This window comes from Ranitomeya variabilis, chromosome 1 (assembly GCF_051348905.1).
Source record: "Ranitomeya variabilis isolate aRanVar5 chromosome 1, aRanVar5.hap1, whole genome shotgun sequence".
In the NCBI taxonomy this organism is placed as follows: domain Eukaryota; kingdom Metazoa; phylum Chordata; class Amphibia; order Anura; family Dendrobatidae; genus Ranitomeya; species Ranitomeya variabilis.
The window spans coordinates 390,782,948-390,796,287 of NC_135232.1; the positions used below are offsets into that span (position 1 = coordinate 390,782,948).

At 40.6% G+C, this 13,340-nt stretch overlaps 1 protein-coding gene across 1 annotated transcript in view; it reads right to left on the reverse strand.

Annotated features, from left to right (window-relative positions):
* Positions 1 to 218: 218 nt before the first annotated feature.
* LOC143761175 (tight junction protein 2-like) overlaps positions 219 to 13,340 on the reverse strand; it is a 72,271-nt gene continuing 59,149 nt past the window's right edge. The window contains exons 7-9 of the mRNA XM_077249085.1: positions 7,216 to 7,369; positions 6,321 to 6,385; positions 219 to 443 (exon numbers count right to left, since the gene is read on the reverse strand). Of these exons, the coding sequence (XP_077105200.1) occupies positions 6,333 to 6,385; positions 7,216 to 7,369 (207 nt within the window). The 3' untranslated portion in view covers positions 219 to 443; positions 6,321 to 6,332. The remainder of the gene's footprint in view (positions 444 to 6,320; positions 6,386 to 7,215; positions 7,370 to 13,340) is intronic.

Here is a 13,340-nt window from a genome sequence, read left to right on the forward strand (position 1 = left end):
AGGGTGGGAAAGGGGTTAATTAAACCCGAGTCTACACTTCAATTGTATCTCAATTTAATTTACATAAAACATAGTGGCATGCAAAGCCCAAATCACAAAGATTCTGCAACTTTCCAAATATTTCTGAATTTAACTGTATATCTTTGATCAAGTTCCCATAAATCTATACTGTAAATTGCATTTTTTTATCTTCCAGTCATGAAACTTTTAGGCAATAGCAATGTAAGTACCCAGCATACTGTTTATTAATGGGAAAAGGACTATAAAATTTATTTTAATAAAGAAGAAAATTAAACAGCGATTCAAGTAATTCAGTGCGGATTTCGCTTATATTTTGTTATGAATTTAATTGAATACAAAAGATATATTGGCTTTTACATGTATATTTATATCTTTGGTTACGAAGAAAGTTGTTCTGGCATTTGAAGACCCATCACATGGACCTACAATATAAAATGAAAAACATAACAATTAGTTATATTCAATATTTTCACTTCCAATAGATTTCAAGGGGTTGTCTGGTCCAAATAGATGAGTCTGCAGACTTATGAATCCCCCCAGTGCATGCACTGTGCGTTGCGGGGATTCGCCAGTTTTTAGCCGGGACTGGAGGGTATCTATACATTACACATACTAGTGGGCGTGGCCTCGATCCATAAACTTATATTGAGAGAAGCCATGCCAGATCTAGTAACGTGGCTGTCCAGTGGGTGTGGCCAACTAGACAGAGTGGCCTATCTCCATACAAGTGTACTGAAGCGAGGCCGTACCCACTGGCCGGGAGTATGTGTAGCGCATGCATACTCTCTGGTCCAGAGTCAAAAACTGGCTAATCCCCACAGCACACAGTGTGTGCGCTGGGGGAATTCAAAGGTCTGCACTCACACAGAGTGACTGCAGACTTATCGATTTGGACCAGAATACTCCTTTAAGAACTAATTTATTAGGCATCTATATTTTCTGCTAGACACCAGTTTTATTAGGTCCTTTTAAACAAACATTTTTCATCACTATGGAGTCTGCATTTTTATATACAGTGAGTACAATAAGATTTGTAAACGTCACCAATTTTTTTTTTAAGAAAAGATATTTCTAAATTTGCCATTGACCTGAAATTCTCACCAGATATCGGTTACAACCCATCCAATACACACATGCAAATAAATAAAACCACAGATAATCATAAAATAAAGATTTAAATAAACAGAGATTACACCAGGAACAAAAGTATTTAACACATGAAGAAAAAGATGCAAAAAAACACAGAAAGTCATGACACCAGCTGAAATCTATCAGTAATTAGAAAGCAATCCTGCCACTTAGTGAAAAATAATATCAGTTGGTTCAACTGATGGTCTATAAAAAGAGGTCTCATTTTTTTCTCTCTTCATATACCGTATATACCGACCCGAGCATAAGCCTGAGGCACCTAAATTTGCCACAAAAAAAAAAAAAAATGGGCAAAACTTACGGACTCAAGTATAAGCTGGGTATGCATTGTCCCCTCATCCACATCCTTGTCTGCATGGCTCCTCATCCCTATCCTTGCATGTGTGGCCCCCATGAGAAAAGCATTAAAAAAAACAAATTAAAAAAAAACAACATCCTACGCCTATGGGAATGGAGAGAGGTGAATATCCATTACCTTAATGAGCATGCACCCATGAGCCCGGAAGCTGCTGGAAGCCGACGGCTGCTGCTGTAACGGTGAGCGCTGTAAGCGAAATGAATATTCACTGCCAGTGCAGTGAATATTCATTTCTATTTAGCAGCGGGCACAGGCTTTAGCCGCAGCCGCCAGCTCCTGTGATCCGCTGTTCCCCTTCCCGTGCTGTCATCTGGGGCAATGACTCGTGTATAAGCTGAGGGTGGCCTTTTGAGCACAAAAAAATGTGCAGAAAAACACTGCTTATACATGAGTATATATGGTAATCTCAGACAGACTCGATGTGGAGATCAGGAGTCTGTGGGGGGCCATATCACTTCCAGGACACCTTGTTCTTTACACTGAAGATAGTTCTAAACCCCTTAAGCCCATTGGAAGTACTATCCCATCAAGGTGACCTGGGACGGGATAGTACGTCATAGCGATCGGCCACGCTCACGGGGGGAGCGCGGCCGATCGCGGCCGGGTGTCAGCTAACTATCACAGCTGACATCCTGCACTATGTGCTAGGAGCGGTCACGGACCGCCCCCGGCACATTAACCCCCGGCACACTGCGATCAAACATTATCGCAGTGTTCCGGCGGTATAGGGAAGCATCGCACAGGGAGGGAGCTCCCTGTGTGCTTCCCCGAGAGCCTCGGAGCAAAGCGATATGATCACGTTGCTCCGAGGGTCTCCTACCTTCTTCTCCCTGAGGGAGGTGGCTTACCAGCGCCTGCTCAGAGCAGGCGCTGGTAAGCTAGGAGCACCGCCTGTCAGATCAGCAATCTGACACTATAGTGTGATGTCTTCCCCTGGGGCAATGAGAAAAAGTAAAAAATTAAATAAATAAAAATAAATATTCACGTGTAAAAAAATAAAATAAAAAAAATTCATAAAGAAAAAAAAATATTGTTCCCATAAATACATTCTTTTATCTAAATAAAAAAAAACAAACAATAAAAGTACACATTTAGTATCGCCGCGTCCGTAACGACCCGACCTATAAAACTGTCCCACTAGTTAACCCCTTCAGTGAACACCAACAAACAACCCTTTATTATCATACCGCCGAACAAAAAGTGGAATAGCACGCGATCAAAAAAGACAGATATAAATAACCATGGTACCAATGAAAACGTCATCTTGTCGCGCAAAAAACTAGCTGCCATACAGCATCATCAGTGAAAAAATAAAAAAGTTATAGTCCTCAGAATAAAGCAATGCAAAAATATTTTTTTTCTATCAAATAGTTTTTATCGTATAAAAGCGTCAAAACATAAAAAAATGATATAAATGATGTATCGCTGTAATCGTACTGACCCGAAGACTAAAACTGCTTTATCCATTTTACCAAAAGCGGAACGGTATTAACGCCCCCCCCAAAAGAAATTAATGAATAGCTGGTTTTTGGTCATACTGCCTCACAAAACTCAGAATAAAAAGCGATCAAAAAATGTCACGTCCCCGAAAATGTTACCAATAAATACGTCAACTCGTCCCGCAAAAAGCAAGACCTCACATGACTGTGGACCAAAATATGGAAAAATTATAGCTCTCAAAATGTGGTAACGCAAAAAAATATTTTTTGCAATAAAAAGCATCTTTTAGTGTGTGACGGCTGCCAATCATAAAAATCCGCTAAAAACAACCCCTTCATCACCCCCTTAGTTAGGGAAAAATAAAAAAATTTACAAAATTAAAAAAATGTATTTATTTCCATTTTCCCGTTAGGGCTAGGGTTGGGGATAGGGTTAGGGCTAGGGTTGGGACTAGGGTTAGGATTACATTTACAGTTTGTGATTAGGGTTAGGAGTGTGTCAGGGTTAGGGGTGTGGTTAGGGTTGGGATTAGGGGTGTGTTGGAGTTAGGGGTGTGGTTAGGGTTGGTATTAGGGGTGTGGTTGGGATTAGGGGTGTGGTTGGGAATAGGCCTTCAGTTAGAATTGGGGGTTTCCACTGTTTAGGCACATCAGGGCTCTCCAAATGCGACATGGCGTCCGATCTCAATCTGCATTGAAAAAGGAAAAAACAGTGCTCCTTCCCTTCCGAGCTCTCCCGTACGCCCAAACAGGGGTTTACCCCAACATATGGGGTATCAGCGTACTCCGGACAAATTGGACAACAACTTCTGGGGTCCAATTTCTCTTGTTACCCTTGGGAAAATAAAATTCTGTGGGGCTAAAAAAAAACATTTTTGTGGGACAAAAATTATTTTTTATTTTCACAGCTCTGCGTTATAAACTGTAGTGAAATACTTGGGGGTTCAAAGTTCCCATAACACATCTAGATAAGTTCCTTGGGGGGTCTAGGTTCCAATATGGGGTCACTTGTGGGGGGGTTTCTACTGTTTAGGTACATCATGGGCTCTGCAAATGCAACGTGACACCTGTAGACCAATCCATCTCAGTCTGCATTCCAAATGGCACTCCTTCCCTTCCGAGCTCTGCCATGCGCCCACACGGTGGTTCCCCCCCACATATGGGGTATCAGCGTACTCAGGACAAATTGCACAACAACTTTTGGGGACCAATTTCTCATGTTACCCTTGGGAAAATACAAAACTGGGTGTTAAAGATAATTTTTGTGGAAAAAAAATGATTTTTTATTTTCACGGGTCTGCATTATAAACTGTAGTGAAACACTTGGGGGTTCAAAGCTCTCACAACACATCTAGATAAGATCCTTAGGGGGTCTACTTTCCAAAATGGTGTCACTTGTGGGGGGTTCCAATGTTTATGCATATCAGGGGCTCTCCAAACGCAACATGGCATCCCATCTCAATTCCAGCCAATTTTGCATTGAAAAGTCAAACGGCGCTCCTTCCCTTCCGAGCTCTGCCATGCACCCAAACAGTGGTTTACCCCCACATATGGGGTATCCGCGTACTCAGGACAAATTGCACAACAAATTTTGGGGTACAATTCCTTCTGGTACTCTTGGGAAAATAAAATATTGCGGGCGAAAAGTTCATTTTTGTGGAAAATATTTTTTATTTTTATGACTCTACATTATAAACTTCTGTGAAGCCCTTGGTGGGTCAAAGTGCTCACAACACATCTAGATAAGTTCCTTAGGGGGTCTACTTTCCAAAATGGTGTCACTTGTGGGGGGGTTTCATTGTTTAGGCACATCAGGGGCTCCCCAACGCAACATGGCGTCCCATCTCAATTCCAGCCAACTTTGCATTGAAAAGTCAAACGCCGCTCCTTCCCTTCCAAGCTCTGCCATGCACCCAAACAGTGGTTTACCCCCCACATATGGGGTATCCGGGTACTCAGGACAAATTGTACAACAACTTTTGGGGTCCATTTTCTCCTGTCACCCTCGGTAAAATAAAACAAATTGGAGCTGAAGTAAATTTTTTGTGAAAAAAAAAATAAATGTTCATTTTTTTTTTTAAACATTCCAAAAATTCCTGTGAAACACCTGAAGGGTTAATAAACTTCTTGAATGTGGCTTTAAGCACCTTGAGGGGTGCAGTTTTTAGAATGGTGTCACACTTGTGTATTTTGTATCATATAGACACCTCAAAATGACTTCAAATGTGACGTGGTCCCTAAAAAAAAATGGTGTTGTAAAAATGAGAAATTGCTGGTCAACTTTTAACCCTTATAACTCCCTAAAAAAAAAATTTTGTTTCCAAAATTGTGCTGATGTAAAGTAGACATGTGGGAAATGTTACTTATTAAGTATTTTGTGGGACATATCTCTGTGATTTAAGGGCATAAAAATTCAAAGTTGGAAAATTGCTAAATTTTCAAAGTTTTCACCAAATCTCCATTTTTTTTCACAAATAAACGCAGCTAATATCAAAGAAATTTTACCACTATCATGAAGTACAATATGTCTCGAGAAACTGTCAGAATCACCGGGATCCATTGAAGGGTTCCAGAGTTATAACCTCAAAGGGACAGTGGTCAGAATTGTAAAAATTGGCCTGGTCATTAACGTGCAAACCACCCTCGGGGCTTAAAGGGTTAATGACATGGTCTGTATGTTTGGGGCCATTGTCCTGCTACAGAATAAATCTGGATCCAATCAGATGAAAAGCACATAATTTGCGATGAGCGAACGTGCTCAGATAAGATGTTATCAGAGCATGCTCGTGTGCCAACAGTGTGTCTTCGGCATGCTCGAATAATATGTTCGGGTCCATGCGGCTGCATGTCTCCTGGCTGCTCGACAGCCGCAGCACATGCAGGGATTGCCCGTTTGTTTAAAGTTACAGCTTGTACCACACAAAACAAGCCACATATAGCTATGACAACAACAAATAAAAAAAAGGAATGTCAGAATTAAGCAATAATGATGAGCAAGCATCAGATATCAGGTTATCTAAGCATGCTCGGGCAGTATGTTTGAGTCCCCGTGGCTATTATGACAGCCTCGAATCATGCAGCAGCTGGGACTCAAACATACTACTCGGGCATGCCCAAGATACTCTGATAACACTATATCAGAGCACAGTTGCTCATCACTAATAAGGAAGGGGAAAAAAAGGAAAGTGTGAAAAATGGCCATATCTACAAGGAGTTTAACAGTCATACTTACGGTAATCCAAGTGATCCAATCTCAAATAAGTACAGGAGCCGTTCTGGTGACAACCAGAGGTTTCAAGGTTTCCTAATCCTAGTTTATTATACACAAATACAAGAAAAGTCATGAAGCTAACCTTTAATTTTGTTCACTGCTCTTTAGATCTTGGATTTCTTCTTTTGTTTGTATATGGAGGATCATCTAAAAGTAAAGATATAATGTTAGTATAGAGAAATGTTAAAAAAAAAAAAGTTTAAAAATTCACCACAGTAATTGTGACTGTCCAACAAAATAACTAGTCTAGAAAATAAGGTTTGGTTAACACAGTTTACTAGAAAACATGCAAGTTCCAGGCTCAGTCTGCACAAACTGGTCAGGAAGAAGTAAAAGTTTAGACGTTAGATACAAGTATGGCTTGTAGAATTGTACATTTTTCTAACAAGTATAAGCAGGAATATCTTTATATACATGGTCAAAACTGGTTTAGTGACATGTCTGCAGATTCTAGTTAGGTCTGTGTGGTTTTTGTCTCAGGTTTGGGAAAACATGACAGTCATATCATAACAATGACGCGGCTGCCAAAATGTAGAAAGCAAATGCCATTAGCGTATTAACTAAGGGCGCATTTAGACTGCCCGATAATAGGGAAGGGGTATTCCTAAGAACACTCCTTTCCCAATTATTGGATGGTGAAACACGCAGTCAACTGCTTGCTCGTCAGATCAAAATTTTTTAAGCATGATTAAAAATGTATTTTTTACTAGCAGCACTTGCCCTGTATAAATAGTATGCACTGCTGAGAAGAATGATATGCTATGCAAGAAGAACTTTCATGTTAACAATAGTTTTGTGCACATGGAGATGCAGTTGGCCTCTCTAAATCATCTAATAAATAACTGCCTATTGTCATGCACGTCTTAATGGCTGCCATCAGCTAGCGTAAAGCACCTAACAATAAAAACAGATGTAAACACATTTTGATAAAACGAAAATATTGCTTAAAAGTAATTAAAAAAATCACATCACATCACCTTCCATTTCAGAATCACTGTCTTCCACATAAGGCAAGTTTATCAGAGTCTGACGTTTGTCCCTTAGGACGACAAGCTGCAGCTTCCCTCTTGATTTTTCTATCAATGCCTGGGCCTCACTCAAAGACATGTTCTCTGTTAAAATACCATTTATCTAAAAATAAACAGGATGTCGTGAGAAATAATGACCTTTATAAAGAAACACAGTAAACTCCCCCCCACCATATTGAAGAAAGTAGATTGGAAAATAGAAAATGGAATTTTTTTATGTCTAAATATTGCAAAACATTTAATTAATATATGATCAATGAAACATACAGATGCAAAGCCTGATGCTGTTGTCCTGTGAGATTCCAGTTTACGTAGTGTTGAATTGAAATCGCCATCCGAGTAATACAGCAGATAGTGTTGTATAGACAATATAGTAACGTTTGGGGCTTAACTGGTTTAGATTTTCTATAGGACCCCTAATGATTATAAAATCTTTCTCTAAGACACTGTAGATCAGGGGGTGCACAACTCCAGTCCTCAAGGACCACCAACCGTGCATGTATTCAGGATTTCCTTAGCATTGCACTAGGTGTTGGATTTATCACCTGTGCAATACTAAAGAAATCCTGAATACATGCACTATTGGAGGTCCTTGAGGACTGGAGTTGTACACCCCTGCAGTAGTGTGGCCAACAGCTGTGAAGAGGCAAAGATTCCCTCCAGCTAATGCAGCAGTAATCTCTGCAGAGAGGTAGTGGAAGGGTCAAGTCTTTTGACTAATAAATAGTGATGAGCAAATATACTCGGTACTCGAGATTTCCCGAGCATGCTCGGGTGTGCTCCGAGTATTTGTAAGTACTCTGAGATTTAGTTTTCAGTGCTGCAGCTGAATGATTTACATCTGTTAGCCAGCATAAGTACATGGGGATTCCCTAGCAACCAGGCAACCCCCACATGTATGCTGGCTAACGGATGTAAATCATTCAGCTGTGGCGATGAAAACTAAATCTCAGAGTACTAACAAATACTCGGAGGACACCCGAGCATGCTCAGGAAATCTCGAGTTCCCTAGTATACTCGCTCATCACTACTAATAAACACATTAATGATAAGTGGGATCAGTCAGAAGAAAACTTACACTATGACCAATACACATCACTACTAGCAGGGAGAATTCACCGCTTGTCCTACGGAAACAAACTCTGCAACTGACACACATACAACACAACATGTAAAGAATATTTATCCACGCAGTGACAGTTAGGAAACTATTATAACGAAACACTGACAGTAAGGTCATGTTCACATATGGCATACAGGTAGAGAAGATTTAGTGCACATTCTACAAGGAATATCAACAACAAGTACAGTATAAAGAGGACCTGTCACCAGGTAATGCATGTGACTTGGGTTTAGAAGACCTCATCCTCATGCAGAAGAAATATCCAATGCAGATTTGGGGAAACTGCAGATTAACCCTCATCATCTATGTACATTTGCTTTGAAAAGGGCGAAATTCTCAGCAAAAGCCCACATTCCAATACATTTCCAATGCTCATGAAAAGGACTTGAAAAGTATATACTAGCCTTCAGCATGCCTTATAACTTCTTTTTTACGGTTATGCTTACATGATGCGTTTGTGGCAATTTTTTGCTGCAATTTTCTGAAATCACCGAAAACAGCAATTTTCCAATAATTTTGGAAACATGCTGCAAAAAACACAAAGCAATTTCATCATGTGGCATATATTAATATTTTTGGAGATTCCAGGGTATTAACTTTATTTCAAATTATTTTCCATCATAGAAAATATTAAGCTGCACAAAGTGGCCGATTTGGCATTGACACTAACAAATTTAATTGTCTTGTGGTTTTGTGCATTTTTTTTTTTTAGCAAATTGGTACCCTATGTAAATGATTGTGTTGTTGCGCGGATAAGTACAACTGTGCCAACACTGACAATCATTTGAAAACCCCATATTTGTGCAGTGCAAAGCCACATTCCTGATGCATCTGTCCATGTAGATCTTCAGTGCAGATGACTGATGAACTTATCGTAAATCTGTCTGCTGATTTTTATCTGATGAGTATTGGGCTCTCATGACATACATACCTCTGGGATGTGCCATACATTTCGGAGAGATGCTGGTTACCCATTCTGACTGGTGGCCAACTGTATAAAGAAGATAGATGGCTGTGCACTTCCATTATTTACAATGAGAATTAAGAACACAGCTGAGTGCACCAGAGTGGGGGCCCACAGACATTAGGCATTTATGGCATATCCTCACAAAGATGGCCACACACTGGACCTCATCTTCACCCGCCTCTGCTCCCCATCTAACCTCTCTAACTCGACTCTACCTCTTTCTGACCACAACCTACTTACTTTCTCCTCCCTCTTCTCTCCAGGTCCACAATTCCCACCCCAAACTTGCACACCCTCGCAGAAATCTTACAACTCGACCCACACTCTCTTAATCCCTTTTCCCTCTTACAGACATAAGTTCTCTACACAATGCGGATGCCATTGCCGCTTTATATAATACCACAATAGCTGCAGTTCTCAAGTCAGTCGCCCCTTTCACACATACCAAAGCTCGCAAAATCAGACAATCTTGGCACACCAGCCTGACCAAAGAATCGAGATGGGCTACCAGAGTTGCTGAACGGAGATGGAAAAGATCACACTCTAATGAGCAATTCATCGCATTCAAACAGTCCCTCACTACTTTCAAGGCCACACTCGCAGCAAAACAAAACCTACTTCTCATCTCTCATATCCTCCCTGTCTCACAGCCCTAAACAGCTATTCAACACTTTCAATTCTCTCCTCCATCCCCCAGCACCTGCTCCCTCTCCACTCATATCAGCTGAAGACTTTGCCTCATTCTTCAAGCAGAAGACTGATAACATCAGGGAAAGCTTCGACCTACAACCCGCACAACCCCTCTTCCTAACTACTCAGCCCTCCTCCTCCAAAACCAATTTCTCCACCATCACAGAAGATCAACATTCCACCCTACGCTCCTCAAGATCACATCTCACCACCTGTGCACTTGACCCGATCCCATCCCACTTCATCTCAAACCTCACCACAGTCTTCATCTCAACCCTAGCCCATCTCTTCAACCTATCACTAACAACTGGTGTTTTCCCATCATGCTTCAAATATGCCTCAATCACACCCATCCTCAAAATGCCCTCTCTTGACTCATCCTCTGTATCTAGCTATCGCACCATACCACTTCTCTTCTATGCCACAAAACTACTGGGACAACATGTCAATTTTGAACTCTTCTCCCACCTCTCTTCCTGTTCCCTCTTCGACCACTTACAATCTGGCTTCCGACCACATCACTCCACTGAAACTGCCATAACTAAAGTCACCAGTGACCTACTAATTGCCAAAGCCAAGCGACAATACTCTGTTCTCCTCCTCCTGGACCTGATCTCTGCCTTTGACACAGTGGACCACTCCCTATTACTACAGACCTTATCTCTTGGCATCACAAACTTGGCCCTATCTTGGATCTCGTCATACCTAACAGACTGGACATTCAGCGTCTCCCACTTGCACGCCACCTCCTCACCTCACCCCCTATCCATCAGAGTCCCGCAAGGTTCAATCCTAGGGTCCCTTCTCTTCTCCATTTACACCTTCGTCCTGGGACAGCTCATAGAATCTCATGGCTTGCAGTATCAACTCTATGCTGATGACACAAATATCTACCTCTCTGAACCATATATCACCTCTCTACTAACCAAAATCCCACAATGTCTGTCCGCTATTTCATCCTTCTCGGCTAGATTTCTAGAACTTAACATGGACATTACAGAATTCGTCATCTTTCCCTCAGCTCACTGGACTCCCCCAACAGACTTATCCATTAAAGTAAATGGCTGCTCACTCTCACCAGTCCCACAAGCTGGCTGCCTCAGGGTAATCCTTGACTCTGATCTCTCCTTCAAACCACATATCCAAGCCCTTTCCACTTCCTGCCAACTTCAACTCAAAAATATTTCCCGGATCTATACATGCCTCAACCAAGAATATGCAAAAACTCTAGTGCATGCACTCATCATCTCCCACCTTGACTACTGAATGAAACCTCCTGCTCTGTGGCCTCCCTTCTAACACTCTCGTAACCCTCCAATCTATTCTAAACTCTGCTGCCGGACTGATCCACTAATAACCCTTACTATTCCCCGGCCTCTCACCTCTGTCAATCCCTACACTGGCTCCCCATTACCCAGAGACTCTAGTTCTAAACCCTAACCATGACATACAAAGCCATCCACAACCTGTTTCCTTTATACATCCGTGGCCTCATCTCCCAGTACTTACCTGCACGCTACCTCCGATCCTCATAAGATCTCCTTTCTCTACTCCCCTTTTATCTCCTCTTCCCATTATCACATACAAGATTACTCCCGCGCATCCCCCTACTATGGAACTCTCTACCCCAACATATCAGACTCTCGCCTCCCGTGGAAACCTTCAAACGGAACCTGAAGACCTACCTCTTCCAACAAGCCTACAACCTGCAGTAACCACTGATCCACCAAACCACTGCATGACTAGCTCTACCCTCACCTACTGTATCCTCACCCATCACTTGTAGATTGTGAGCTCTCGTGGGCAGGGTCCTCTCTCCTCCGATACCAGTCGGTGACTTGTATTGTTTAAGATTATTGTTTTTTTATTATGTATACCCCTTTTCACATGTAAAGCGCCATGAAATAAATAGCGCTATAATAATAATAATAAATATAATATCCTGTAGCCATTATATACAGTGGGGAAAAAGTATTTGCCCCTTTCCTGATTTCCTATTCCTTTGCATTTTTGTCACACTTTAATATTTCAGATCACTAAATTTAAATATTAAACAAAAACAACAAGTTAGCACAAAATGCAGTTTTTACAATGAAGGTTTTTATTATTAAGGAAAAAATCCAAACCTACAGGGCTTTGCGTGATTGTCCCCATCTCCCTTAAAACCAATAACTGTGGCTTATCACATCTTTAGGAAGCGGAGTTCAAATTTCCTAGCCACACCCAGGCCTGATTACTGCCACAACTGTTCTCAATCAAGAAATAACTTAAATAGGACCTGCCTAAGGGAAGTAGACCACAAGATCCCTCAATACATCAAGGAGGTACAATAATAATACTGACAATTTCATACCATTGGACCATTGATTAAAATTACCTCTTTACCACTAAAATGTTGTTTTAGCCCCACATTTTCCATTTTCACAAAGAGTAATACAGCATATGTGGTCGTACAGTACTGTTTGGGAACAAAGCAGGCCTTAGAAGCAATAAGCACTTTGACTTTGGAGCAGATTTTACTGGAATAGATTTAAGGCATTTGGAGAGACACCTTGGTAAATTGTTAAGTGCGCTCCACTCGCTAGAGTAATGGAGCAATCACTGGATTTTTATTCCCTTTCTATTTAGATTTTTGTGAAGCAAAATTAACAAAAACTAGCAATTTAGGAATTGGTTTGTTGTTCAATGAGCTATAAAAATTATAGGACAGCTTTATTTTTTGGATCAGTATGGCAAAAGTGATACCAGATTTGCATAGGGTTTTTTTTTTTTTTTTTAAGAATTGCTACTCGTGAACACTAAAAAAATTACTAATGCATTGTCATACTCTGACAGCTATAACTTATTTTTCTACTGCCAGCTGAGTAATGACTTGTTTTTTGCAGTTTTTCTTTACATCTGTCAGATTGTGTTTTACTCCACAATATGAGTGTGAATGATGATAAAGTAGTGATTTTTTTTTTACAGTGTTCATTGTGGGTGTTAAATAGTTTGACAGCTTTTGTTCACAAAAAAAGAGTGTTTTTAAGGCAAATTTTCAGATTTTTAGAAAATTAGGAAGATATGTAAAATTTTCTTTTGATTTTTTACTTTATACTTCCATAAGCCTTGAACATTTTATACACTGTGTGCAGAATTATTAGGCAAGTTGTATTTTAGAGGATTATTTTTCTTATTGATCAGCAACTATGTTCTCAATCAACCCAAGAGACTGATATCAAAGCTTAATATTTTTGGAAGTTGGAGTGTTTTTTTTTTTTTTTAAGATTTGGCTATCTTGGGAGGATATCTGTT